The sequence below is a fragment of the Dromiciops gliroides genome, chromosome 1 (assembly GCF_019393635.1).
Source record: "Dromiciops gliroides isolate mDroGli1 chromosome 1, mDroGli1.pri, whole genome shotgun sequence".
In the NCBI taxonomy this organism is placed as follows: Eukaryota; Metazoa; Chordata; class Mammalia; order Microbiotheria; family Microbiotheriidae; genus Dromiciops; species Dromiciops gliroides.
Genome location: NC_057861.1, coordinates 430,823,831 through 430,851,538, shown reverse-complemented (window position 1 = coordinate 430,851,538; position 27,708 = coordinate 430,823,831). Strand labels below are relative to the sequence as shown.

At 37.5% G+C, this 27,708-nt stretch overlaps 1 protein-coding gene across 2 annotated transcripts in view; it reads right to left on the bottom strand.

The window, feature by feature from the left end:
- Positions 1 to 27,708, bottom strand: part of WDR41 (WD repeat domain 41) — a 65,928-nt gene that overhangs the window by 16,750 nt on the left and 21,470 nt on the right. For both annotated transcript variants that reach the window (XM_044003551.1, XM_044003558.1), the window contains exons 4-8: positions 25,586 to 25,717; positions 22,051 to 22,113; positions 16,371 to 16,482; positions 7,491 to 7,553; positions 2,772 to 2,882 (exon numbers count right to left, since the gene is read on the bottom strand). In XM_044003551.1, the coding sequence (XP_043859486.1) occupies positions 2,772 to 2,882; positions 7,491 to 7,553; positions 16,371 to 16,482; positions 22,051 to 22,113; positions 25,586 to 25,717 (481 nt within the window). The remainder of the gene's footprint in view (positions 1 to 2,771; positions 2,883 to 7,490; positions 7,554 to 16,370; positions 16,483 to 22,050; positions 22,114 to 25,585; positions 25,718 to 27,708) is intronic.

Below are 27,708 nucleotides of genomic sequence, written 5' to 3'. Positions count from 1 at the left end.
GATAGCAGTATCAGAAGGTATACAAAACTACCAATAAATCAATAAGCATTTTTTTCGTGTGGGGGGCAATGAGGGTTAAGTGACTTGCCCAGGTCACAGAGCTAATAAGTGTCAAGTGTCTCAGGCCATATCTGAACTCAGGTCCTCCTGAATCCAGGGCCGGTGCTTTATCCACTGCACCACCTAGCTGCCCCAATCAGTAAGTATTTATTAAGGTCGATAATGTGTGCCAGGCATTGTGCTAAGGCTCTTAGAACACAAAGATCAAGATGAAAGAGTTCCTACCTTCAAAAGGCATGTAGTCTACTGAGAAACATATGTACATATAAAAGTATGTACAGGTGATTTCAGGGGGAGGAGCCACTAGCAGCTGGGGGCATCAGGAAAAGCTTCATGGAGGAGGTGCCACTTGGGCTGAGCTCTGAAGGAACAAGGGAATCTGAGAGGAGCAGCCAATTTTAGCCATTGCATGCCTATGCGAAGGTGTGAAAACAGGAAGTGGACTGTTCTATGTGAGCAACAAGGCAGCCATTTTGGCTGGATCACAGAGCGGTGGAAGCTGAGAGAATTGTGGGAATTCTGTGAACCAAACTGACTCCATTTTGAGATCTAAGTTTCATTTTCCTGTAAATTCCACCTGCTTACTAACTGTGGGAATTGAGTGGCATCCCATTTTACATTCAGAAAAATCCACCTGCTTGTTCTTCCCCCGTCTCTACTTGGAAATTCATCATCTTTCCTCCAATTAGAAGTCAGATTATCTGATCTTGTATCCTGCTTTATATCCTGTTAATTGTTTTCTTTTAATGCATAAAAATCTGTCTCCCTATGTATTTGAGGTCCATTGTCAAGCTCAGGAAGCCTGGTCCTGATGCGTTAGGCAATTGGCATTCATTGCTTAATAAATCAGTATGTTCAGAAGCTCAAACCTTTGTTTTCTCAGTTATTTCAGCTTTCAACTGTCACAAAGCTTGGAAAGAAAAGTGGAGCCACTATATGATTCAGACAACATGCTGTCAACAAGGCAAAAAGGGCAACAAACAGTTCCCCTTAACAGAAGACTACCACTATTAGCCTACAGCTCCCAAAGAACACACATGGTTCTCCATCCCTCAGCTATTTAGACATTCACTAAAACCAAGCAATTCTAGTGACTCCACCTCTAGTGGAGGTGGTTTTACCAAACTTGTTGTCTCCTCCTCAGATGCTCTAGGTTCTAGGAAGCACTTTACCAGACCAGGTCACTGATCAATACCAGCTTCCTTGGTGCTTGGGAACCCTAGAAAGAGGGATGAGGACAATGCCAGGAGCTGACCTCCACAAGACATAAATCTCAAGGTTACAAATGCTTGTAGGGTAATATCTCATTGAAAAACAATTCCTAGCTGACCTTAGACAAAGAGTTAATACCATCAGCAAATTGTTTTCAAATCTGAAAGCTAAGACTATTTGCTCAGTCATGGTTATCTGTCTAACAAGGGACTTGGTCAGCTACCTCCTTTTTCATATGTACAGTGATTATCTAAACACGAGACTACCAAATAAAAGAATACAGAATTTTCTGCACTTCAGTTATGATTTTTTTTTTTTAAAAAAGACCTTTGATTTCCATTTTTCTCAAGTAAAGAATGTGGCAGGGAAGCACATGAAGAATGCTTTCTTAATTATATTGTTACAGGCTTCTCTGCACATCACACATCCAAAGAGGAGCATGGGATTGAGCAGGCTACATCAGTAACATCTCATCAACTTGATTTAGGTAACAGGGCTGGTTCAGCAATAGCAGGGCTTCAGAGCTTTAAAAAAAGACAACTCTGCATGACCAGTGTAATGAGCCAGAACATTGTTGTGCTTCTGTCATTAGCCCTGGGGACAAAGGACTTAGGATCCAGCCACTCAGGGGAACAGGGCTTCCTGAGGAATCTGCTCACCATTGTTATCATCCATATAAGAAACCAAAGGGCAGATTCCTGGGGCAAAAATAGATTCTGTCCAGCAGGAAACAAAGGGAAACTTCCAACAGTTGCCCCTGATTCGATCCCCATAAGCAATCTGGCCCCCCCACTAGGCTTGAGTTTGAAATTCTGCAAGGACTGAGCTGGGTAGAACACTTATGTTGATATGAAAATGTAGCTGAAAAGACAAATTATGGCCATTAGTATTTTCAGTGGCACACACACCAATACTATATGGTATCCCAAGAGTCTTAGTGCAAACTGAACTAAGACTTTTGGGACACCCCATACTTGAATTTGCAGCCACACTTGTTCATGGTTATTTTTCTCATCATCTCAGGGCAGATCATATCTCCCAAGCCATAAAGAGGCCTGGAAATGACCAATTCTTGGTAGCCCTTCACATTGATCTACTGATGGCATTCTCCAGGGGGCTACACCAGAAACCATGGCCACTGATTTAAGATGTGATTAAACTTGGAGCATGAAATCCTGATTGCAAATCAGCCAAACTACAAAACCAGTGGTAAAGTATGGATGCTGAGTAACATTAGAGACAATTTTTCTTTCCTCTTCCTTCTCCCTCTCCCCACTTTCACACACTCCACTGCCCATGTCTTAAGCCCTTTAGTAGCAGCTCAGGGAACTGTCCAGTACCACAAAAAGCCCTCAGGCCTAAAAGAGGGTGTGGATCCCTTTTATAATCATTAAAAGCATTATCTTAATAACTAGAATTCTAGAACTTGAATGAGTATAAAAATGAGTGTCACAACATATACATATGTGTATATAAATACAGATATAGTTCGAACTTACCATTGATATTAACTAAGGAGAGAATATTATCCTGATGATCGAGGATGCGTTTAACTTCAAGAACATCCCAGCCTAGGGATCCTTCTGTAGATGATAGCAACCTAAAAATGACTTAAAAGAAAAAAGTGGGAAAGAGCTGTATTAAATAGTTCAAGGAGGAGAAAATCTAATTAATGCTCAAATAATAAACCTGCTGTTAAAAGGAAATGCTTATATGTTAAATAAGGTAGAATATCAGATATAAAATCCCTCTCTAGAGAAAACCTTGGGTTCCCCCCACCTAATATTTTCATCAAATTCTCAAAATTGGTGATACAATATTTAATTTCTCTGTTAAAGTCCTACTCTGATGATGAATCATTGTGTGGAGTTGATATTGGGTTCCTGAAGGCTAAGCCAGGGAGAGATGAACACAGGAAGAATTTACCAAGCTCAAGGGTTTTAAGTATAACTCCATAACAATGCATATTGAAAAGCCTTTTCTAAGCATTTTCTAGTGTCAGGTTCTATTCTAAGTGTTCAGGATAACAAAGAAAGCAAAAAAAAAACCCACCCCGAAACAAAACCAGCCCCCACCCCCAAGCAGCTCCTATTATAATAGAAGAGTATGAAGGGTCTGTCACTTGAAGAATAACTTGGCCAAGTCCAGAGTTTCATTACCAGAGGGTTGGTTATTAAGCAATGAATTCTGCTTTTGTTTATAGTAACTTATTAAGCACGTTTACAAAGGTCTGGAGGGGATTGCAATCTGCAGGGTAAAGGTAATACTCATTCTGATGAAAGCAATAGAATGTTCTATCAAAGATGGGGGGGCAGGGCAATGAGGGTTAAGTGACTTGCCCAGGGTCACACAGCTAAGTGTCAAGTGTCTGAGGCCAGCTTTGAACTCAGGTCCTCCTGAATCCAGGGCCGGTGCTTTATCCACTGCGCCACCTAGCTGCCCCAAAGATTTGAACCCAGGTCCTCTGATTCCAAATCCAGCATTCCTTTATACTGTGCTATCAGATAAGTATTTTCTATCTTTTTCATTCCAGGATGCCACTGAACCACCTTTTCACTCTTGCCAGGGATGCCTCTATATTAGCCTACAGTGGCTAATAAATAAAATGAACATAGCCCTCATTAACACCCTTGACTTTTTTCATTATGATAACTCTAAAAACCCAGATCACCACCCCAAATTATAATGTCTTCATTTATTCCTGTTCCCTGACTGAAGAATGCTGGTGGAGGTTAAGAACTAAATGTGCTGGTTCAGTCCTCATCAAACTCTTGCTAATTTCTGGTGGGCCTTCACTGTTGCCCAGTGAATTCCTTAGTAAAGATAACATTAAAATCCCCATTTAATATCAATAATTTTGAAAGAAGGAAGCACTAATTAAAAACACATATATTGGGGCAGCTAGATGGGGCAGTGGATAGAGCACTGGCCCTGGAGTCAGGAGTACCTGAATTCAAATCCAGTCTCAGACACTTAACACTTACTAGCTGTGTGACCCTGGGCAAGTCACTTAACCCCAGTTGCCTCACTAAAAAAAAAAACAACACACAAAAAAAACATATATATGCTAGACTTCTAATTTCAAGAATGGCAGGGAAAGTTCCCTGCGACAACACAAATCAGCACCTTCTCTGCCCCTGAGTCTCAGAGAACTGCTTAGGGTGTTAAGACACACAGCTAGTATGTGTCCGGGGAAGCATGGACCCAGGTCTTCTTGGCTCTGGGGCCAGCTCTCTATCTACTCCTCCACAAAACCTCAGTGGAAATACTTCATCTGAAAAAGTTATAAGAAAAATGGGACCTGAAAAAAGTACTATATTGCTCCCCAAAATCCTAGAAATATTCTGAGAATGCTCTGTTGATCTTATGACTGTGACTTTTTTTTTTTTAGCGAGGCAATTGGGGTTAAGTGACTTGCCCAGGGTCACACAGCTAGTAAGTGTTAAGTGTCTGATGCTGGATTTGAACTCAGGTCCTCCTGGTTCCAGGGCTAGTGCTTTATCCACTGTGCCACATAGCTGCCCATGACTGTGACTTTTATTGGGTCACCTAGATAAAGCAGAACTTAATGTGCTTTGCACATAGTGGGTGCTTGATAAATGCCTATTGGGTAACTGACATAAAACAAGACAATTAACATAGATCACCACAAGAACTAAGTGGAAAAAGTCATTCCAGGAAAACAAAAACAAAAAAAAACCCTTATCCTGAAACAGGATAAGTTCCTTAGCTGCTCCTGTAACTCGTATAACTAAGTAATAGCTAAAATCTCTGCAACAGAATGGACGAGGAAGAAGAGGTGAAGGAAAAGGAAGAGGAGGAAGAAAGAAGAGGAGAAAGAAGAAGAGGAAGAAGAGGAAAAGGAAGAGGCAGAAAAAATAGATTAAGAAACACTTGAAGCCAAAGACCATGAAAAGTAACAAGAAAATATTTTTATTTTCTAAACAAAAAAGAAAACTAAAACATCAATTTAAGTAAGAGAAAATGAAGCCTATTCTTATTTTGAGATAGCTAAGGGAAAAAAATGTGTTTAAGAATGATTGTTTCAGGATGATTTCAGAAAGACCTGGAAATACTTACATAAACTAATGTACAGTGAAGTGAACAGAACCAGGAGAACACTGTGCACAGTGACAGCAATATTGTTTGATGAAGAACTGTGAATGATGTAACTATTCTCAGCAATACAATGACCCAAGATAAACCCAAAGGACTAATGATGAAGCATACTATCCACCTCCAAAGAAAGAACTGATAATGATTGAACACAGTGAAGGATACTATTTTTTACTTTATTTCTTTCATTTTTTTCTTTTCTTTCTTTCTTTTTTTTTTTTAGTGAGGCAATTGGGGTTAAGTGACTTGCCCAGGGTCACACGGCTAGTAAGTGTTAAGTGTCTGAGGCCGGATTTGAACTCAGGTACTCCTGACTCCAGGGCCGGTGCTCTATCCACTGCGCCACCTAGCTGCCCCCTCATTTTTTCTTTTAATCAAGATTTCCTGTACAAAATGACTAATCTGGTAATGTTTTACATTATTGCATCTGTATAATCTATATCTGATTGCTTACTGCCTCAGGGAGAGGGGAGGGAAGGAGAGATAAAATTTGGAACTCAGAACTTTAAAATGTTTATTATAAAAAAAGAATGTTTATTAAAATATTTACCTAATAAAATTAACCCTCTCATTTCCTTTGCAGGCCACAAAAGCCTTGTTTCTGGCCAGACCACTGGGATTTTTTGTTATTTTCATTTCAATGAAGAATATTAGAGTACTCTAGAAGCTGTAAAAATCCTGTGACCCTACTCTGTGGGCAATGAAAGACAAAGTTGGGCACCTAGAAAAATATTCCTCAGAATTGATTAGGTATATTGTAGAGTTTCTGATTAGAAGGGCACAGGCGGGGCAGCTAGGTGGCGCAGTGGATAGAGCACTGGCCCTGGATTCAGGAGGACCTGAATTCAAATCTGGCCTCAGACCCTTGAGGTCTGTGTGACTCTGAGCAAGTCACTTAACTCCAATTGTCTCACCAGGAAAAAAAAAATTAAAACCTGCATCAATATAAAAAAAAAGAAGAAGGGCATAGGCAAGTGTTACTGCAAAATGAAGAATTGTAGACAGCAAGTTAAACAATGCCAAATAAAGCAAATGTCTACAGGACATGTTATTTGTATGTTGATTCATGTACCTGTAGTAATTCAGTAGGTATTCTTAAGGAGAAGTAGCAGAAATCAAGTCCAACAGTAAGTATCTCTCTCCCCCACCTTTTCGCTTCATCTACTGTCTATATGTATATGTGTGTATATATACATACATACATACCAGTAAGGCATAAGGGTTCCCTCCACCAATGCAGCTATTATTTTTGAAAGTACACATGGTCTGGCTGGAATGGGTGTTTTTATCAACAGAAGGCCCAAATGATATAATTTTATTGTAATTTACTACAATTTCTCCTATCTGTTATGAATGTAATTTAAAGAAAATAATTACAAACAAATATTATACTTTTACTTTGAATTAAACATTTTCATACTACTACCTCTATTTTCTTTGACTTATGGATAAAAAAATTATACTTAATTAATTGATGTAGGTTGGTCCTTTCAGATATTTTTTTTTTTTTTTAGTAAGGCAATGGGGGTTAAGTGACTTGCCCAGGGTCACACAGCTAGTAAGTGTTAAGTGTCTGAGGCCGGATTTGAACTCAGGTACTCCTGAATCCAAGGCCAGTGCTCTATCCACTGCGCCATCTAGCTGCCCCACTTTCAGATATTTTAACATTTCATTCCTTCTAAAAGTTGCTACTAGAAGTCCTGCTTCCTTTTAAGAAACACAGAGACACCAACAGCACTTTCAGTCCAGACCCCACAGAGAGAAAAGAGGACAAGGGGGACCACCCAAAAAGTATCTGCCACTCCTGGTGCCCAGAGTTAAGCTGGAAGAGAGAGGTTCTTCTCTGTTTTATTTCCCAGGCAACCTGGTCAGAGAAACACAGTGCTCTACCCCACACCCCAAAGATTAGTATCATTTAATTACTTTCTTAATGGAATCTGATTTCTCTTTATTGAGATACCAGTAGTTTTTCTAGTGATTTTCCAAGTGTTCCTAGGGTACAGCTGAGGACTCCCTCCTGTGCATGTCTGAGGGGCGGCTTCAGGCCTGGACAAAACAAGCAAAGCCACAGCGACAACAACAAAGCCCGGCCAAATACTCACTCAGTTCTTTGCCAACGGCTGCTGCGACACAGTTCTTAGGTAACTCAATCAAAGCACTGATCCCTTCAAAAGCATCAAAAAACAAGGAGTAAATAATTATTTTCTTCACAGGTCAAAACAGAAGTAACACAAATCCTCACTTTTAAATTTCATGTAAAGAAAATGGGAGAGGCAGCTTAACATTATGGACAGGCGGCCTTGAAGACAAGACAATCTGGCTGAGTGACCCTGAGCAAGTCACTTAACCTCAGTGCTCTAGGCAACTCTCCAGGAATACAACTTGAAGGAAAAAAAAAAAAAGTTGTGCTGATGTGCATTGGTAAAGTGAGTTTCTTCACTGAAAATTTGCTATGCCAATAAAATCACAGATAGTGATAAAAACAACCCCCCCCCCAAGAAACCATAAATTCACAAGCTTTTCAGCAACACATTAGAAGGCAATATATCTATTTCTCCCATAAAGAAAAAAATGATTTTGTGAACGTTAACTGAAATCCCAGAATCCTTCACTTGTACCCACCTTCACAAAATATCACAAAAATGCCATTATTTCTCCAGTATCCCTCAAGTTCAACAGCATGTATTTGAATGGCAGGTTGGGGCCAGGGATATAGTGCATAACTGTGAAAACTAAGGTTTGTTTTTTTCCTGTTTTGTCTTTATATGCTCTCAATCTTAGCCTCAGTGGCATCTCATGCTAAGTAACTGAGCTCACTAGCCTGAACTGATGGTTTTCAAAGGCTATTAAGCAAATCTGTAAACTTCAGCTCCTGAAAGAATTAAATACAACATTATGCAACAATGCAAAAATTAATTTAAATACTATAATTTTGACTTTCTAAGAATAATTGACTGGCATACAGAACTTCTGTTGCTACGATTTTAGGGTAACCGCAGAGGCTCAAGTCATTTCGAAAATGTTGCAGTGATTATTATTTTCAGCAAAGAAGAAAGAATTTACATATTGGGCTTGGAACATTCAAAGCTGCTGGCAATAATTCATTTTCTTAAGATAGTTTTAGGATATATGTTGAAAAGACATGCAATGGCATACTGAATAGAATGACAGCCAGTCACAATGACTTGAATTCAAATCTTGTCTCTTACAGATTATAATTATTTGACCAAGGACAAGTCTTTTAAAAAACTACACTATAAGGGGCAGCTAGGTGGTGCAGTGGATAAAGCACTGGCCCTGGATTCAGGAGGACCTGAGTTCAAATCCAGCCTCAGACACTTGACACTTACTAGCTGTAACCCTAGCCAAGTCGCTTAACCCTCATTGCCCCCCCCCCCAAAACCCAACAACACTACACTAGATTCTACCATCTCCTCTAGCTACTGTCCTATATCTTTCTTCCCTTTAGTAGCCAAATTCCTAGGGGTAAAAAACAACAACTATCCATATTTATTAACTTCATTCCTTCTCATTTTACTTCTCAACATTCTGCAATCTGGCTTCTAACCTCCTTATTCAACTTCTCCAAAGTTATCAATGGCCTCTTTTAAAAAAAATACATTTTATTAGTCTGTTTTTATATCACATATTATTTTCCACTTTATCTTTCTATCTCACCCCCTTCCAGACAGCTATCCCTTACAATGAATAACAACAACAAACGTTCACAAAACTAAACAACATATCAAAAAAGTCTGACAGTCTATGCAGTATTACTACCGCCATGGTCCCTTACTTCTACAAAGAAGCAGAAAGGCATTATTCTCTGTTTCTTCTTTGAAGTTAGGGTTGGTCATTCTACTTTTGCCGTATTCAGTTTCAATTGTTTTGTTGTTTCTTTTTCCATTTATGTTGTTATAATCACTTCATTGTGTTTTCCTGCTTCTTCTGATTTCACTTTTTATCACTTCATGTATTCCATGTTTCTTTATAAGCCATCATGCTCATTTTTAGTTTGTAGCATAGTAATATTCCATTACATACAAGTACCACAATTTGTTTAGCCATTCTCCCATTAATATGCTTTGTTTCCATGTCTCTGATACCAGAAAAATGCTGCTGTATATATTTTGCTGTAAATAAGGCCAGTCTCTTTGTCCTTGGCATCTTTGGGCAATATGCTTAGCAGGGAAATCTCTGGGTCAAAAAGAATGGACATTTTAGTCATTTGCTTGGTATAATTCCCAACTGTTTTTTAAGAATAGTTTTATCTATTCACAGCTCTACCAACAATGCAAAGACATCTTTCTACAACCCCTTCTGCACTATTACCACTTAATAGTGCCAATTTAAAACCTTGTCATTTGAAGATCAACTGGAAGAGCTAAGAATGTTTAGCCTGGAGATAAAAAACAGGGAGAACCTGAATGTGGTCTTTAAATATATGAAAAACATGCACTTGGGGAAAAGGTTAGCTTTATCTTGCTTCCCCCAACAGTACAGTATTGGGCACAATGGTAATAGGTTATAGAGGGATAGATGGCAATTTAAGATAAGCAGGAACCTCCAAATAACAAAAATCGCCCACAAATGAACACAGCCATCTTGATAGGTAATGAGCTCCTATCACTGGAGGTCTATAAGTAGAGACTGGACTGTGTGCTATAGAGAAGGTTCATGCTTCACACGGGGGTTTGGACTCAATGATTTGAGGGTCCCTTTCAACTCTAAAACTATATAAAACTCATTACTAAGTATTTGGGACAAAATTTGCAAAACTTTGCTTTATTTTCTATGTATATGGTGGAACTACAGTCCAATCCCCAAAATATTGTGCCTATGTGCAATTCAACCCAATTCAATAAGCAAGTATTATTATTATAACTGACAATTCTATACCACTTTAAGGTTTGTAAAACATCTTTAAAAATCTGTGAGGTAGGTGTTATTATCATCCCCCCCCCTTTTTTGTGGGGCAATGGGGGTTAAGTGACTTGCCCAGGGTCACACAGCTAGTAAGTGTCAAGTGTTTGAGGCTGGATTTGAACTCCTGTCCTCCTGAAGCCAGGGCCAGTGCTTTATCCCCTGCATCACCTAGCTGCCCCCAATCATCCCCTTTTTACAGATGAGGAAACTGAGGCTCTGAAAGATTAAGTGACTTGCCCCAGATTCACACAGGTCAGTATCTGAGAAGAAGGCTTCCAGACTCTAAGTCCACCACTCTATTTACTATGTCACACTGTCTAAATGCCAAGAGATGGTAGATCAAGTACAAAGTTCAGGGAAACTAGTTGCCAGTTTGAGTTCATTAAGAGAGTCATAAGAGGGGCAGCTAGGTGGCGCAGTGGATAGAGTACCGGCCCTGGAGTCAGGAGGACTTGAGTTCAAATCCAGCCTCAGACACTTGACACTTACTAGTTGTGTGACCCTGGGCAAGTCACTTAACCCCAATTGCCTCACCAAACAAACAAACAAACAAACAAACAAATAAATAAATAAATAAATAAAAGAGAGTCATAAGAAATGGGGCTAGAAAGGTAAATGGAGCAAGCCTGTGGAAGGGCTTAAATGCCCAGCCAAGGAGTCTGTATTTTATTCTAGATGCAATAGGAAGCCCTTGCAGGTTTCTGAACAGGAGGGGGATGAGTTTAGAAGTTCTTTGCACAGTCATAACATATTGATGTGCTCATTGTTTCCCACAGGCTTAAATATCACATCTATACTGATGGTGCCAAATCTATATATCTAGACCTAGTCTCCTTCTTTAAGTTCTAAACTTAATTCAGTCCCCAGACACAAGCATCTCAAATTCAGTGTGTCCAAAACAGAACTCATAATCTTTCCCCTTAAATCTGCCCCTATTCCAAACTTCCTTCTACCACCACTCCTGCTGTCCCTTAAGGGCACTACCATCCTTAAAGGCCACACACCCAAATTTGCTGCCTTTGAACTATCCTTGACTCTATGCTTTTTCACCCTCTCATGTCCAGTCAGATGCCAAGTTTGGGAATTTTACCTTCACCACATCTCTCCTATCCCTTGCCTTTTAAATATAATGCTTAAATTGTTTAGCTGCCTTCATTAAGGGCTCTTAGCAGCAAAAGCTTTGAAAAAAGTCATAGGAACAAAATTCAATTTATCACTTTGCCAAGATTAACACCATTTTGATTTGTAAATAGCACTTAAAGAGAAAAATCACTATTTCAATAAAAAATATTCTTTTAATAATAGAAATGTCAATAAAGCCTAACCTATAAATCCAGTGATTCTTGAAGCACCTTAGCTATAGCATACACATATCCCATGTCTCTCAAATTAGTACTGATGTTACCATCCATATAAAGTCAGAGGATATATAAAACAACCCTGAAGGTTTGTGCAAAACACAAATTATGACCAACTTTTAAAGGTGCAAACTTTAAAAACTGGAAGCCTAATTGCACAAGTTAGTATATACTCTGGTACCTTCCTAGTAACTTCTGATCCCAGTAATCCATTCTACCTCTTTCCCATCATTCATTTCCTATGAATGTTCTCTTTACTAGTTACTAAGTCATTTTTTAAGCAGTGATCCAGTTATCTATGGCCTTAGGGGGATGGTAAAGGGAGGAATGAGCCTCACCCAACAGACTCATCATATAACCCAATCCAAATCCCAACCTTCCTTCATTTAAGCTAAACTTAACCAATGTCCTGTAACGATTGGAATGACGCCACCTGCTGGAGACTTACTGTAGAAGAGCTCCGCCCATGAGGTGAAGGTCTTTGAGGGCAAGACCATGCGTCTTTTCTTTGGTGTCAGGAAGTGAAGTTTGCTTGTGGGAGGAAGAAGGGGTAGCCTGGCACTCTGACTCTCGGGCTCTTTTTGTGTGGACTCTGGTGGAGAGGGGAGCTAGAAATGCACTCTCCCTTTAATAGATAGATGAATGTAGGCCTTTCTCTCTCTCTTTACCAAATTCTCGTCCTTAATAAATGCTTAAAAGTCTAACTCTTGCTAAAGCTTATAATTTATTGGCGACCACTCATTAGATATTTTAGACAATATAGCTAGAATTTTAGCCCTTAACAGTCCAAACTGAGAATTATGGTTAAACTACATGTGTGTTTAGAGAGGTTTTTAGCATCATAAAAATTCTACATCAGAATTCAGTGAAATTCTAAATATGAACAACTTAAAAATAAACAAAATGAGAATTGTTATGTTACACATTCTACACAGATCCAACTAAGTGAACACAGGACTGGTTCCCATAATGGTATGGTACTTTCATTGTTGCTATTCCTATATCAAAAAACATGAGGACTGTCCTTCTCCCTGATGGGAAAACTGACCTGCAGCTACATATGTGCTGGTGTAAACATGAAATGACACCCAGATAACTAGAACTGCTTTAAGATGAATGAAAACCAGACCTCCAAAATCACTCCTGAGGTAACTAATAAAAAGATACAGGCACAGCAGAAACACGCCCTGCCCTTGAAGGCTTGGCTTTCCATCCTGGTCCTCCTACCCTCCCCCCCCCCAAGTTCTATGATCTTAGGGGAGTTTCTTCTACTCTAGAGGTCTCCATTTCTGCATCTGTGAAATGAAAGAATTGGACCAGATGACTTCTAAGCATCTATGGTTCTAAATATCAACTTTTAAAACAGACTCTGTAAACGCTAACAGGAATTTTAAAATATTTTAAAGTACTTGTAGGCATTTTTTAAAGTACTATTTCTGAATCAGGCCAATGTATTTACTTGAATTATCTGTGAAAATTGCTGGAAGTGAAATGAAGTATACAAATGGTAATCTACCCTATCCTCCTCCCCAGAAAATGGGAGTCTCCCATTTACAAAATCCTCAATTTACTTCTGCAGGTAAGAAAGTCATTGCTCTTCCAATCCATTCATTTATTTTCTTCAATGGGAACTTTTACATTCAGGTTTCTCTCCTCCATCCCAGAATAACCACAGCACAGGTAGAGCTGGCAAGAAAACACACCAGCAAGGGCAGCTAGGTGGGGGCAGTGGATAAAGCACCGGCCCTGAATTCAGGAAGACCTGAGTTCAAATTGGGTCTCAGACACTTGACACTTACTAACTGTGTGACCCTGGGCAAGTCAGTTAATCCTCATTGCCCTGCAAAAAACCAAAACAAACAAATAAAACCCACCAGGATTCCTCAGGAAGTACTTCTGTCTTCTCCCTCCCTGAGCATAGGCTTTTTGGAAGCCCAGGCATGATGCACAGGAGTTCCATCTGTCTGGAGGTAGCCAAAACTCTACTTCAGGTAGCAGTCAGTTATCTGACTACAAAATGTCAGAGACACACACCAGGAAACACAGGTGAAAGAATACTCTTCTATCCTGTTTTTTAAAAAATTATGTTGCTGTCTCTTCACTGAAATCCTCTTCCAATGCTTCATCCTGGCATGGAGATGCTACAGGCTATTTCAGTGGAGGGCTCTGCCGATCCTACCTAGCTGGTTAGGCTTCAAGTGATGGGCCTGGCCATAGACTCTATCTCTCATCTGAAGACCAGCCTACATTAAATTCAGAGAGACTCATCAACCACAGCACCTCCTGAAAACTGTTGTTGTTCTGTGATTTCAGTCATGTCCAACTCTCCATGACCCCATTTGAGGTTTTCTTGGCAAAGATGCTCTAATGGTTTACTATTTCCTTCTCCAGCTCATTTTACAGATCTGAGGAACTGAGGTAAACAAGGTTAAGTGACTTGCCCAGGGCCACACAGCTATTAAGTGTCTGAGGACAGATTTGAACTCAGGAAGATGAGTCTCCCTAACTCTAGGCCCAGCACTCTATCTACTGTATTCCCAAGACCAACTACTAAATTATATAATGTTTGCTATCTGTGTCAGTGCTGAGAGTATCCACAATGATGAAATCCCAGATCCTTAAAATACTGAAATATGTTGCAGTCACCCTTCTAACTATAATTGGGTATATCAAGGTGGTTAGTAGGTCCCACCATCTTGTACCTAATGCTGTAATTCATAAGAATTCCAGCTCAAATGGTTACAACTCCTGGGTCATGCAACAAAACAGTCCCTATATCCACTTCCAAAAATGGAGTTACTGTAGTAGCAATCCTCAGATATTTCAAAATTTTGGGTACACTACAACTCAGAGAAAGAAGTGATAGTGGATTCCACTTAAAGTTCCATCTTTATTGTACAGTAAGAACACCTAATGAGAATGTAAGCTAATTATACACATTGGCCAAATACATTAAGACCCAATTCTTAAAGCTAACAACTGTCCTCTGTTTCTCTCTGAATGGAATAACTACTACTATAAAAACAACTGCCCTAAAAATGGAACTAGAGTTATAAAAGTAGTGTTATGAGATAGAGGGACTAATAACAAAATCTCTTCAGTACCAACTACCTGGCATTCTGGCAACAGGAAAACCAGAGCATGGTAACTTCACAATTCACTGGCCTGGAGTCTTTTCAAAGCTTCCTATTAGATTCCACCTTCACATGAAATCCCCCTTATTTAAAGGTTTTTGTTACCCCTTGGGACCTCTGACAAAGTGACCCATACTGTGATCACATAATGGCTAAGGCCCAGACATCGGCTCGCTGATGAAAGGAAGAATGGCATGGTATCTGATTTTTTCCATTAACACATACGACGTTTTCTTAAACATTATTTCACAATACAGCTACCAATAATTTGCTGGAAAAGATGCAGACAGAACCACAGGCCTGTGTGAGAAACAGAAAGGAAAATTTGGATGTAAACGAAGAGACATACCTTACGATAATAGCAGACAGTAGAGAGGTATGCTCTAGATTCAAACAAGGTTGTTAGTAACAAAACCTTGAGGCGGGAGGTTAAATTGCAATACCTGGTACTGTTTGTGTATATACATGTGCTAAGCCATCTCATTATTTTTCAGATATTTTATAATATCGATGTGGAGTAAGGGCTAGTTCCAACTGTGAGCTGTAAATGTGATTCACAGTACTCATGCTGACTATAAAACTTCAACAAGGTGCACAATATTATTCTTGCCAGTGTGCCTGTAAGCTCTTTGGATTACTTTAGCAAAGTGTATTTTTAACAGTACAATACATATTTTCAAGTTGTCATTTAAATGTACCCATTGCTATTCAAATATGTTTATCTTGTAAAATGAATTTCATTTTTCAAAAATCCTTATCATCAGGGATAAAAGTGAATAACTTATTCATGCAGCATTTTAAGCCTTGCAAAGTACTTTATGTGTGTCATTTCACTTCAGCTTCACAATAGCTCAGGGAGGGAGTTCTTTTCCTTTTACAAATGAGGGAACAGAGGTTAAATGACTTAGGCTCACAGGATCCTAGATCTGGAGCTGAAAGAGGGCCTGAGAGGCCCTCTAGTGTAACTTCTCTCATTTTATAGATAAAGAAGATGACCTCCCCAGAAACTAGATTGGAATTCAAGTAATCTGACTCCAGAGGCAGTTCTCTTTCTACTGTACATCTATGCTTAGGGTCATACAGCTAATAGATGACAGTAAAAATACTTAAACATGTGCAATCCCGAATTCAGAAGAATGGGATTTTGTTGGTGAGCTCACCAATAGAAGAATTTCAAAATAAATCCAATTTTTAAAAGCTGAAATCTTCTGAAGCCAATTCTCCTTAAGGGAGGTAAAGAATTTAAGCCTTTAGATCCTCACATGGTCATGAATCCCAGTGGGATAAAGTCTACTGCCATCTCTCCATGCTTCTGATGTTAAATGCTAAGAAGCAGCACATGAATAAAACTTTTTTCATCTACTGGACAAATGATAGTGTCCTTTCATCTTTAAGAACTGAGTGGAGGGGGTGGGAGCAGAAGGAGTTAAGGAGAGCATGGGGAGTTTTCTCTTTTAACATCTAAGATAGATAAATCATAATAACTGAAATTCTCCAGGAAGAATTATTGTGCTTTCAAGTGTCAGTATGTACTGGATTAGTGTTACATGAAATTTCTTTTTACCTGTATCAAAGAGGTGACTAGTCTTACACAGGAGATCTAATTCTCGGTTCCAAACGCAAAGGTCACTACCACCAGACAGCCAAACATCCAGTCTCTGAAGAACTGTTAAACACTGGAGAACCAAATATTTGAAATATATTGAATGCAAAAACCAACAACACAACGCTAAAATAAAATTCTATTTGAATAAAACTGAAAAATAAAACGAAGTTTTATAGGATCCTTTAAGCATATCTCAACATATTTCTATGAACAAGGTTAAGATTTTGGTACACGATGATGAATTTTCACAAAATATAAGCATTCCAGCTCCGACATCCATACAACCATTCACACCTTAACATAGCAGCCTTTGCAATGTAGTCTCTTTCTAAGACAAAGGGAAAGATAAAATGCAATTTGAGGTAGATAAAGTCTTCCAGGATCCCTGTATGTAATAAGAAGAAAATACTTGTGGAACATTTGAAACTAAGGCTTTAAAAAACACAGTTATTAAAGCATCTTATAGTCCTCCTGCTGCTTAAGTGAACCATCATAGAATTTTATCAATAGATTAAACTGAATTCTGTAATAGTCTTAACAATCTCCCATTTGAAACAGTAGTGCTTAGTAAACAAATACTATTGACTGAGTAGTTTTACAGGGAAACCCCATTTAGAGCACTTTATCACATCATTCACTGATTCAGTTACACTGAGGGTGTTACTTATTTTGGCAGGGAATATTTCTCTATAGAGAAAATGTAAAGTCCACAAAATAGATGGCATATCAGGCAAATAGTAGCATCATAATAGAGTTAAATTTTGCCTCTGAGCTCCCATAATAAAATTATAATATTTGTCTCTACCAAAGACAATTGTCTCTACCAGACAATTCATTTACTAAGTCTGAGATATTATTCCTTTTTTTAAAAAATTGTTGACATTTAAAAAAATTATATCACCTATATTTCCCAATGTATTTCTCCCAGAGTCATTTATAACAAATAAAAAAGAAAAAAATTTGGCAAAACTAACCAACATACCCCAAAAGGTTGACATTTAAGTTCAGTGTTCCATACTCAAGGTTAATCCTTTACCTCTACAAAGAAGTACAAGAGATACCATATCTAATATGTCTTCTTTCAGACCAAGTTTGGTCATTACAATTTCATAAAACTCAATTTAAATTGTTTTGTTGCTGGTTTTTTCCATTTACATAGGTATAATTATTGTGTATATTTTTTCCTAGTTCTGCTTAGTTCATTCTGTATCAGTTCTCATAATAACCTAACATTTATATAGTATGCAAGGCTTCACATATTATCCAATTTGATATTTCTTCCCATGCTTCTCCGCATTCATCACTTTTGTTGTGCCCTTAGTATAGTAATATTTCATTGCATTCATGTACTACAATCTGTTTAGCCATTCTCTAGTCCATGGGCACCTACTTTGTTTCCAGTTTGTTCATTTGTTTTTGACTGGACCTTATACCCATATCTGGTTTCTGGATTTCCTCAAATGATATATATTCTTTTTTTTTTGGGGGGGGGGCAGTGAGGCAATTGGGGTTGACTTGCCCAGGGTCACACAGCTAGTAAGTGTTAAGTGTCTGAGGCTGCATTTGAACTCAGGTCCTCCTGAATCCAGGGCTGGTGCTCTATCCACTACGCCACCTAGCTGCCCTGATATATATTCTTTTTTTTTTTTGCTGGGCAATGGGGGTTAAGTGACTTGCCCAGGGTCACACAGCTAGTAAGTCAAGTGTCTGAGGCCGAATTTGAACTCAGGTCCTCCTGAATCCAAGGCCGGTGCTTTATCCACTGAGCCACCTAGCCGCCCCTGATATATATTCTTAATAAACAATTTTATTCCATCTACTCTCCATATATACACACTTCCTTACACTCTCCTTTTTCTTTTGAATAAGAATACTCACCCTTTCTAGAGTCATGTTGCAGGTATTGGTTTTGACTTATAGAAGGCCAAATTTGCCTCTTTAGGGTCTCTGGTTCCCTTACTTGTCATCCATAATTTGTGTATAGACATTTGAGGCCATGGGTTTTATTGCTGACTCCTTTCTTGAATGTTATGTCCTGTGGATTTCTAGCTATTTCCACAGCTACTGTCCTTCCAACACTGTGACTACAGTCTTTGTACGTCTTTAGCTCTGGCCTCTATTTCCATTCAGTGATTAGATTTGTAAGACAGCAGACAAATATCCTTTTATCTGTCCTTGTTAGGTATATACCCTCTTCTTGGTCAGAAGCTTGTCATTCCTATATTTTAAACTATGACCCAGAAATCGAAATCTTAATTTCAGACTTCATCTTAGCTGCTTCTTTTCCAAATCTGCCATTTTCTTGTGAAATCTTGGTTTCTGATGGACGGCAGTATTGAAAACAGCCCCTGTGCTTCTATGCTCTCCAATTTCTTGCTTTTAGCAATGCTTTCTACATTGCTTTGGTTGATAGAGTTGTACCTGTTTGAAATCAGCAGTGGCTGGTACTCGAGAAATATGGAGAAGTTTTCAGTCATATTTTGTATACATAACCAGAAAAACAGGTCATTTCTTTATTGTTTACCATCAGGTTGACAAATAGCTGACTACCTAACACTTTGCAGGGAGTGACCAACCACCACTACTTATCTCTACTTCCTCTAACGTTTATTGGATGACCTTTCCTCCCCAAACCCCTGCAGAACAATTGTATCATTCTTTGGAGGCCATACAGCTACTGAGTGCTTAGAGTTTCCAGTGCCCTCTTTGGTGGGAAAAGTCTCATTTTTATTGCTCAAAATCTTCAGTGGTTCTTCTCTTTCTTCTTTGTTTAACAGCGTATACCTTCCAATCTCCTAACAGGTCAAGATTCTATTTTCTTTTCAAATCCTTTCTCTTATCCCTGGATTCAGGAGGACTTGAGTTCAAATCCGGCTTCAGACATTTGACACTTAACTAGCTGTGTGACCCTGGGCAAGTCACTTAACCCTCACTGCCCCACCCCACCCCCAAAAAAAACGGGGAGGGGGGGCGCACATTCATAGTGACCTGGAGAAGAGATGTGTTCCTCAATCCTTTTACCTTCTATTCTAGTAGACAAACCAGCCTACCTTTTGTACACAGATAATAGTCCCCTGGTTGTGTTAGAAACCCCAAATACTGGCACATTCTATGCAGATCACTGCAAAATTCTTTGTTTCTTTTCTAGAAGTGAGAATCTCAGTCCTGGGCTGTTCTTGCTCTCAGCTTCCCTGCAGAGCTGTTGTGGCAAACTGTTCCTTACCTGTGAAATGACAGCATTGGACCAGATGACCACTAGCATCCCTTCCAACTCTAAACCCTACGATCCTATGGAAGGATTTATTTCCAGGTCTCTCCTGACTCCATGGCAAGAACTTTTTTTGACTAAACCACACTTTTTATGTTAAAGAACCAGCAGACTTTTAAAAATATGTCAAGTACAAATAGATCACAAACAGGCATAGTAAGGAAAATATATCTCTAAAAATCTTCTAAAGAAGTCACTCTGATTCATTCCCCATGCAGTGACACTAGAATAGGACTATAAGCTCTATGAGGGCAGAGACCGTGTTTCATCTGGTTTTTATCTCCCAGAGAGTCCATTAAGGGGCTTCATAAATATTTACTGAATTAAACATAATTTTAATTAATCTGGTCCCAGGAAATTTTTTTCACACAGTAGATGAAAGTAGAGAAAAAAAAAATGTTTTCCTCCCATCTTTAAATACATATACACATATATCTTCCCTTATTCCCTAGCACTTTAAATCATATATTACCATTTAGAATTTGAATTATGTCAGAGGTTTTTTAGATAGTAATTACCTTTTCAGGAGTTTAAAGGTAAAAGATATTTTGGACTGGAATCATTTTAGACTGTATAAAATGACAGATTTGAAAGAAGTTGATGTTTTAATTAGACTCTTCAAAGAAAATTCTATGTTATCATATAAATCACTGATATTTTAATAAGGATAAACTCTTTTCCTCAGAGAAATTAGTCTTACTGTTTTTAAATAGCCACATGAGATGTTATGTGTGTGTGTGTGTGTGTGTGTGTGTGTGTGTGTGTGTTTTAAGAAAAGAGGTGATATAGATTTCTGGTATATCAAGATCCTTTTTTTTCCATTTAAAGGGCTATTTGCTACATTATCCCACTTATTTTCTTTAAAAATGACAGATTCATTCAATTAAATTTATTAAATAACTATCATGTGCCAAGCCACCTAGGCAGCTAGATAGCCCAGCGGATAGAGCACTGTGCTTGATATCAGGAAGACTCATCTTTGTGAGTTCAAATTCAGTCTCAGACACTTACTAGCTGTGTGACCCTGAGCAAATCACTTAACCTTATTTGCCTCAGTTCCTCATCTATAAAATGCTATGGAGAAAAAGTGGCAAACTACTCTGGTATCTTTGCCAAAAAACACACAAATGGGATCACAAAAAGTTAGACACCACTGAAATGATTGAACAACAACATTATGTTCAAAATGCCATGCAAACTGTTAGACAACAGTAAATCTTATGTGGCTTTATCAAGAAGCATGCTTTCCCAAACTCCTTAATTGGATTCGGAAGTTGGAACGTTCCCAGACAACTTTTTGTTTTGTTTTTTTTTTTTGCTACTGTTAATAACAGTAGCAACAAAGAATAGAAAAGACTTACTAGCCCATTAATTGATAAGGTAGGAGTCTAGCTGGTTAATTAAAACCATTCCTCCTCTCCTGAAATGAGGTCAAATGGGAAGTGAGAGAGATATCCATAATATCTACTTAAAATGGAAAAAATTTAAAAGAAGGTAGTCATCTACTTCTGCAGAGTCAAACACCACGAATGAAATTAACATATGATGGATGACCAGAAGTAACTCTGAGATTGGTACCAAGTATTATGTACATTCTTCCAAGCATTCCGTTCTGCCCTAATTCCAAATCTAGCTGTATATGAATGACAATAATCAAGGAGAGGAGAGCCAAACCCCTTTACTCATCAATTATAATACTTAAGGGCAAATACCAGGCCAGGCCATGCTCATTCCTGAGCAACTGCAACTGTCCTTCAAGATGAGGAACAAAGACTCAAGAGGTTGTAACCACTTCTGGATTCATGAAGAATTCAAAGTCTAAGTCCAGCTATGGTTGACATAGAAGGTTTCCATGATTCTCTCATGTTTTTAGCCAAGAAATGAGAAATAAAACTGGCATGTATGATCTCCCAAACATTTATTTTTACCATGTTGCCTCACTGTATTCTAGATGTATTAGGAAGAGTTTGGAACAACCCCTTCTTCCTTTTGCCTACTCTTACACCCCTTACTCTGGTTCCCCAGTCATCTACTTCTTTTAAGGAACCTCATGCTTTCTGACAGCAGAATCATTTGGGGATTCTTTTTCAATAAATTGGGCTAACACAGGACTGAGACTTCCCTGGATAAAAAGCTGGGAAAAGCCCATGTCCTTCAGCAGTAAACACCCTCACACTTGAGAAATAGATGAAACATATCAACCTTATCTATACACACAAAATGCATAATCTTCAAAGAACTGCAGGTTTATATAAAACAATGTATTGATGTAGGAGTTTTTACTTTATTTGTTTCATGATTTAATATTTCTCAGACAAAACAATACGAGTAAATTATACACCACCACCACCCCTCCCCCCCAACATTTACCTTGACTGTTGAATGGAAGCAGGACACTTTCTGAACTTGTCTGCCAGTATCACAATCCCAAATCTGAATTTGTTAAGGAAATGCAAAGTAGTTTCTGAACACGATTGTGTCTTTATTATGAGATGCCTATCTTGAAATTGTTTTAAATAGTCAAAGTTTCTCCTTTTGCTAGAATTTATTCTTAAGTATTTTTTTTAAACTCTAGTGTTTTAATACTATAGGATTAACTTCACATACATTAGTTCACTTGGTAGAGAGGCAGGGGTGTAATTTGCAACAATATATTTAAAGATATAATTTTTTAAAAAACTTTTTCAGTTAACAAGCATTTATGTTCTTTTCTTCTGACCTTCCCTTGACAACTGTAAAACAAAACAAAATCCTTGGAAGAAATACACATAGTCAAGCAAAACAAGTCCTCACATCAGCTCTGTTCAAAAATATATCTCTCATTCTGCATCTTGTATTCAAAAGATATTATTACCAAATTACTTGAAACAGACAGAAGAACATTTGGCCCTAAGTTATAAAAACTACATATATCATACAATTGTAAATTTGAAACCAGAAAGGATTTTGGCAGTCATAAGAACTATCTACCTCTTCATTTTATATACTAGGAAATGGGGGCCAAGAGAAATAAAACAAATTCCTAGGTCACACAAGTAGTAAGTGGCAGGGCCAGGATTTGAACCCATATCCTTGGATTCCAAAGCCAATTTTCTTTCCACTACAAAAATCTAGGATATCTCTATACTAATAAAAGATCATTATCATTAATTAAACCAAGAAGACACAGGTTCAAGTGCTATCTCTAACACACACTGGTTTGATTGAAAGACCCATAATTTCTTAATGTTCTATGCCAGAGATTCTCAAACTTTTTGGTCTGAGGATACTTTCATACTCTTAAAAATTACTGAGTACCCCAAAGAACTTTGTTTTACCTATATTTACCATATTAAGAAATTAAAACCGGTACTTTTAAAAATATTTATTAATTCATCAAATTAACAATAAAGAATCTATTACACATTAATCTATTTTTATGAAAAATAACTATATTTTCAAAAACAAAAAAGTAAGAATAGCACTGTTTTACACATTTTGCAAATTTATTTAATGTTTGGCTTTAGAAGACAATTGGAGGGGGCAGCTAGATGGCCCAGTGGATAAAGCACCAGCCCTAGAATCAATAGTACCTGAGTTCAAATCTGGCCTCAGACACTTGGCACTTACTAGCTGTGTGACCTTAGGCAAGTCACTTAACCCTCATTGCCCTACAAGAAAAAGAAAAAGAAAAAAAAAAGAAGACAACTGGATACTGCTATCTGCTTCTCTACATTCAATCTGTTTTATTGTGTTGCTGTGGTTAAAGTATACAGGGAAAATCTGGCCACACAGAGATTTGTGGTTGGAAAAAGAAGGAGTATTTTAAGAGGCAAATAAGTAAATAGTTTTGAACTCTCACATTCTGAAAATCCGTGTGCTCCAAGACTTTTCTCAGACTGTCAAATTGTAGAGAAAGTAGTTAAAGGATGTATTGTAATCCAGAAGTTCCCCAAACCAGTGAAATCACAGGATCAGACTTGATCCTTATCCCTGTTATTCATCGTGCAAAAGGTTGCCTTATCATGGTAAAAAATGCAAATCTACCTGTAGATTATTTATAGATATCAAAAAGCAGTGGTTTTTGCCACATGCCTGAGAAGTAATTTTTATGTTGTTTTTGTTTCTCTAACTTCTCCAAACTGGAACATACAAACATACATGCATGAATGCATACATGAACAAGCAAATAAATAGCTAGACAGAACGACACACACATGTACATGTGTACATATGAAATGAGAACACACATAGACATGAATAAAACATTTTTTTAATCTCAACTACTCAACCTCCATTAGTTGTTTATGATCATTCAGCCTCAAGTAGTCTAATATTTAATTCTGCACTATTCCTGAAAGAATTTTACATTAAATTAATACCATAAAGAAATTGCAACAGATATTTAACCTACTCAGAAGAACCTTAAATAGTAAAGGAACTGATCCTGTTGTTTATGACTGCGTCTTATTTATTCATTAAAGGAGGTCAAATTAGATTGATACCTAGAAATCATAATACCAGTAATTAATTCATGGCAATATTTACATATACGGATACATATGAAAATACAAATATGTACATATATATTTAAAGGCAATAATAATAATAATAATAATAATAATATATTTCTCTCAAAGTATTTTATAACTCATTTGACCATCTCCTTAGGCTGAATCAATGAGGTTTCACTGTATCATATGCTGCCTTTCTTTGAAAAATTTCTACCCTCAAGATTAGAAATGTGGGTAAATATTATTAGATTCTGTATTTCAAAAGAATTTTCAAAATTTTTTAAAACTTAAGAGTGTAAGTGTTCTGGGAGTGCTCTCTATCTTTTCCAAAGAAAAAAAGCCCTAGAGCAGAGAAGAGAGGTAGCCTGGGATATTGGTGAAAATGCTAGCTGAAGTCTAAAGACTTCAAATGGGGTTTTGGCTCCACTTTTTCTTCCATTTGTGTCCTTAAGAAAAATTGCTTCCCTTCTCTAGGCCTCAGTTTCCTCATGTGTAAATGAGAGGCTGGACTAGATTTAGTCATCTACAAGAGTTATCAAGTGCCTATACTGGCCTGGCTGCTCCTGTCCTCAAGGAGCTTACCTTCTAGTCTTAGATGATATCAAAGGTATCTTCTAGCACTAACCTGAGATGCTAAGTCTCCGACCCTGGGGGTAGCAACTCTTATTTTCCTCACCAAAGAGATTTCTTTCACACAGCAATAGCCTTATCTGCCAAAAATTAAAGTTTTTCCTGCTAAGGCCTACTAAGGAAAGGCTTTATTTTTAAAACTAATAGCAAAAACTTAAATTTGATTCCCCTTCATTTCATCTTTATTTCCTTGAAATGAAAAGAAAACCAAACCAACAATACTGAAAATGACAGCACAAAAAGTCTTGAAAGAAAATCTCACTTTCCTTTATTTAAATGTTAAGTAAAAGAGTTTAGGTGAAATGGATCATCTTTGGGAAAGCATTTGGTAACAAGACAACCTGCCACACAAGATAAATGACTAGTCATGTGGGGTTTTAATGCTTTTTAAAAGACTGATGCAGTGGAAAGAGCATCAGTCAGGACAATCAGATCACTTGGATTCAAGCTCTGCCCCCAGGAGTTATATAAAATGTGTACAAAATGCTCCCCAGCTTTGAGTCTCATTTTCTATATCCATAAGATGTGGATAACAAGACTTCTCCTTCCTAACTTACAGGCCTGCAGTGAAGGTCAAATGAGCAAGTATACATAAGATATTTTAAAACTATATAAATGTAAACTATTATTACTGTCTCACAAAAACGAAAATATGATCGTTCTCATTATACAAGTTTCAACTCTAGTCTCTAGAAACTCAAAGCTAATGTATCATATCCTTGATCTCCCTAAACTTTCCATTCCCAGTAAAACTTATTCCTTTCCTTCAGATTTAAGGATACAATAACAGTCCTATCAGCAGAAGCTGTTAAGATCAATTGACTTTTATCTTCGCAAGAATCCAAGGAAGGAAATGCAGTTATAGCTGTTATTTTTTGTGTATGTCCATGGAGCTCAAAAATCTTTTCTCCTGTCTGAAAAAAAAATAATGATGTTAATAGGCTCTGATTTCATACCTTAAATAATTTTAAGTGATGATGCTAAGAGGAATCACCACATAGAAAGCATCCATAAATTCGATTTCAAAATTATATCTCAGAACTGAACCTTATTTCAATTTTCCAAATTACAATAAAAATTTACCAAGTGATAAAAACAACAGCTAAGAATAGCTATCAGCAACTCTTAGCTATTCTCTAATGGAATAACACTGCATTTTTTACATACTTGTTTGACAGATATAAAAATAGTGTTATAACTATGATTCATTTGTGAATCTTAAGTTATCCATAATCTATCTCCAATCTCATGGAACTTGAATATTAGTTATATTATATAATTGACAACTTTTAAAATCATCCCATTATACCACCATTAATATGCCAAAATTAACCTAAATTTCTGTGAACTTGTTGATATAGTTGTATGATATAGTTCAAGAAGATCTAATAAACAAATTTATCAAAAATCCTTCAAATATCTGTGATTTCAATGATGTTGGTACTTCTCACAGGAGACACACCACAACCCCTCTATGAGTACATGATCATCAAGAGCTGTGATGGTCCAAAGTACATCACCATTTGGCAAACCTGGTGATGATGGTTGATAAAGACATGCTTTGTCACCAACATGTCACCATGCATTGCTTAATAAATCAATATGCTTGGAAGATTGAAACTTTGTTTCCTTAGTCATTTCATCTGTCAGCTACCACAGCCCCAATCAACAACCTTTCCAACTGGGTAGGTCATGTCAAAGTTACCTTAGAGGCACAGCCTTCAAGAATCCAGGGAAACCTCAATACTACACTGAAAACACTTTAATACTGTTTTTAAATAAGGCCAAAACAGGATATTATGTGTCACTAAGGCCTTTCTAAGTAAAAGAACATACCCAATAAGCTTAAGCTGTTTCCCTCACAGTTTGGGCAACTGGACAGCACTTATATGAAATACATGACTTCTCCAAGATTAAAAAAGGTGACTTTTTGCCATAAAATGTGGCTATATAAAGTATGATGAAATGTGTGCTTAAATGCCTGGTGGAGAAGCAGTGACAAGAGAAACCACAAATCAGTGGTCTGAAAGACTGGGGCCACAATGGATTTCAATTAACAGAACTGCCAATAATAATACTCGACTGTCAAACTAGTAAAGTTCAGTGCCATCAGAGAGAGCACCACTCTGACTTTAGAAATCAACGTAATGGAGAGGCACAGTTTTGCAAGGTGGAAGAAAAACTATCTTCCTGATTACACTAAAGGAAACCACTTCTAGATTTCAATGTTTTAAATTTACAGTTCTACTAGAAAAGTTTCAGAATTAGAATAAGTCAGATGAAGGATTAAGATTATCATTCTTACACCAACAATATTGCTACATGTTGTCAGATTGTTCTTAGCAATCACTATAAATCTTGCTTATAAAAGGTTATGTATACACTTGCAAAGTCTCTATACTTTTCATTATTTTATAGTTCTCTCCTGCTTTTCAAAACATTTGTCAATTTCATTTCAGTTTCCAAAAAGTCAAATGTAAAACATTCCAGGAGCTGTTCATCTATATTTCATTGCCTCAAAGAGTAAGAGAAAGTTTGACTTCTTTTACTTTTTATATTTCTTGTACATTAGGAGAAGAAATATATAGAGGCAGGGTGGTATAGTGAATAGAGAGTCTTCCTTGGAGTCAAGAAGACCTGGGTTTCAATTCTACCTCTGACACATTAGCTGTTGGACCATAAGCAAGGCACTTAATATCTCTGTTGAAGACTCTTCAAGACTATAAGACATAGAAGAACTGCTGCCATTGGTGAATGGTATTTGTTCTTAGAGAGTTTTATAGTCAACAAGCCTAAACCAATGTGGGAAAATGTTTGAGCTATTTTTCCTTTATATTTTTATAATCATTTCTTTGTTATGGGTAAGTACAATAATATCAACAGTTTAATATCTGAATGCAGAAAA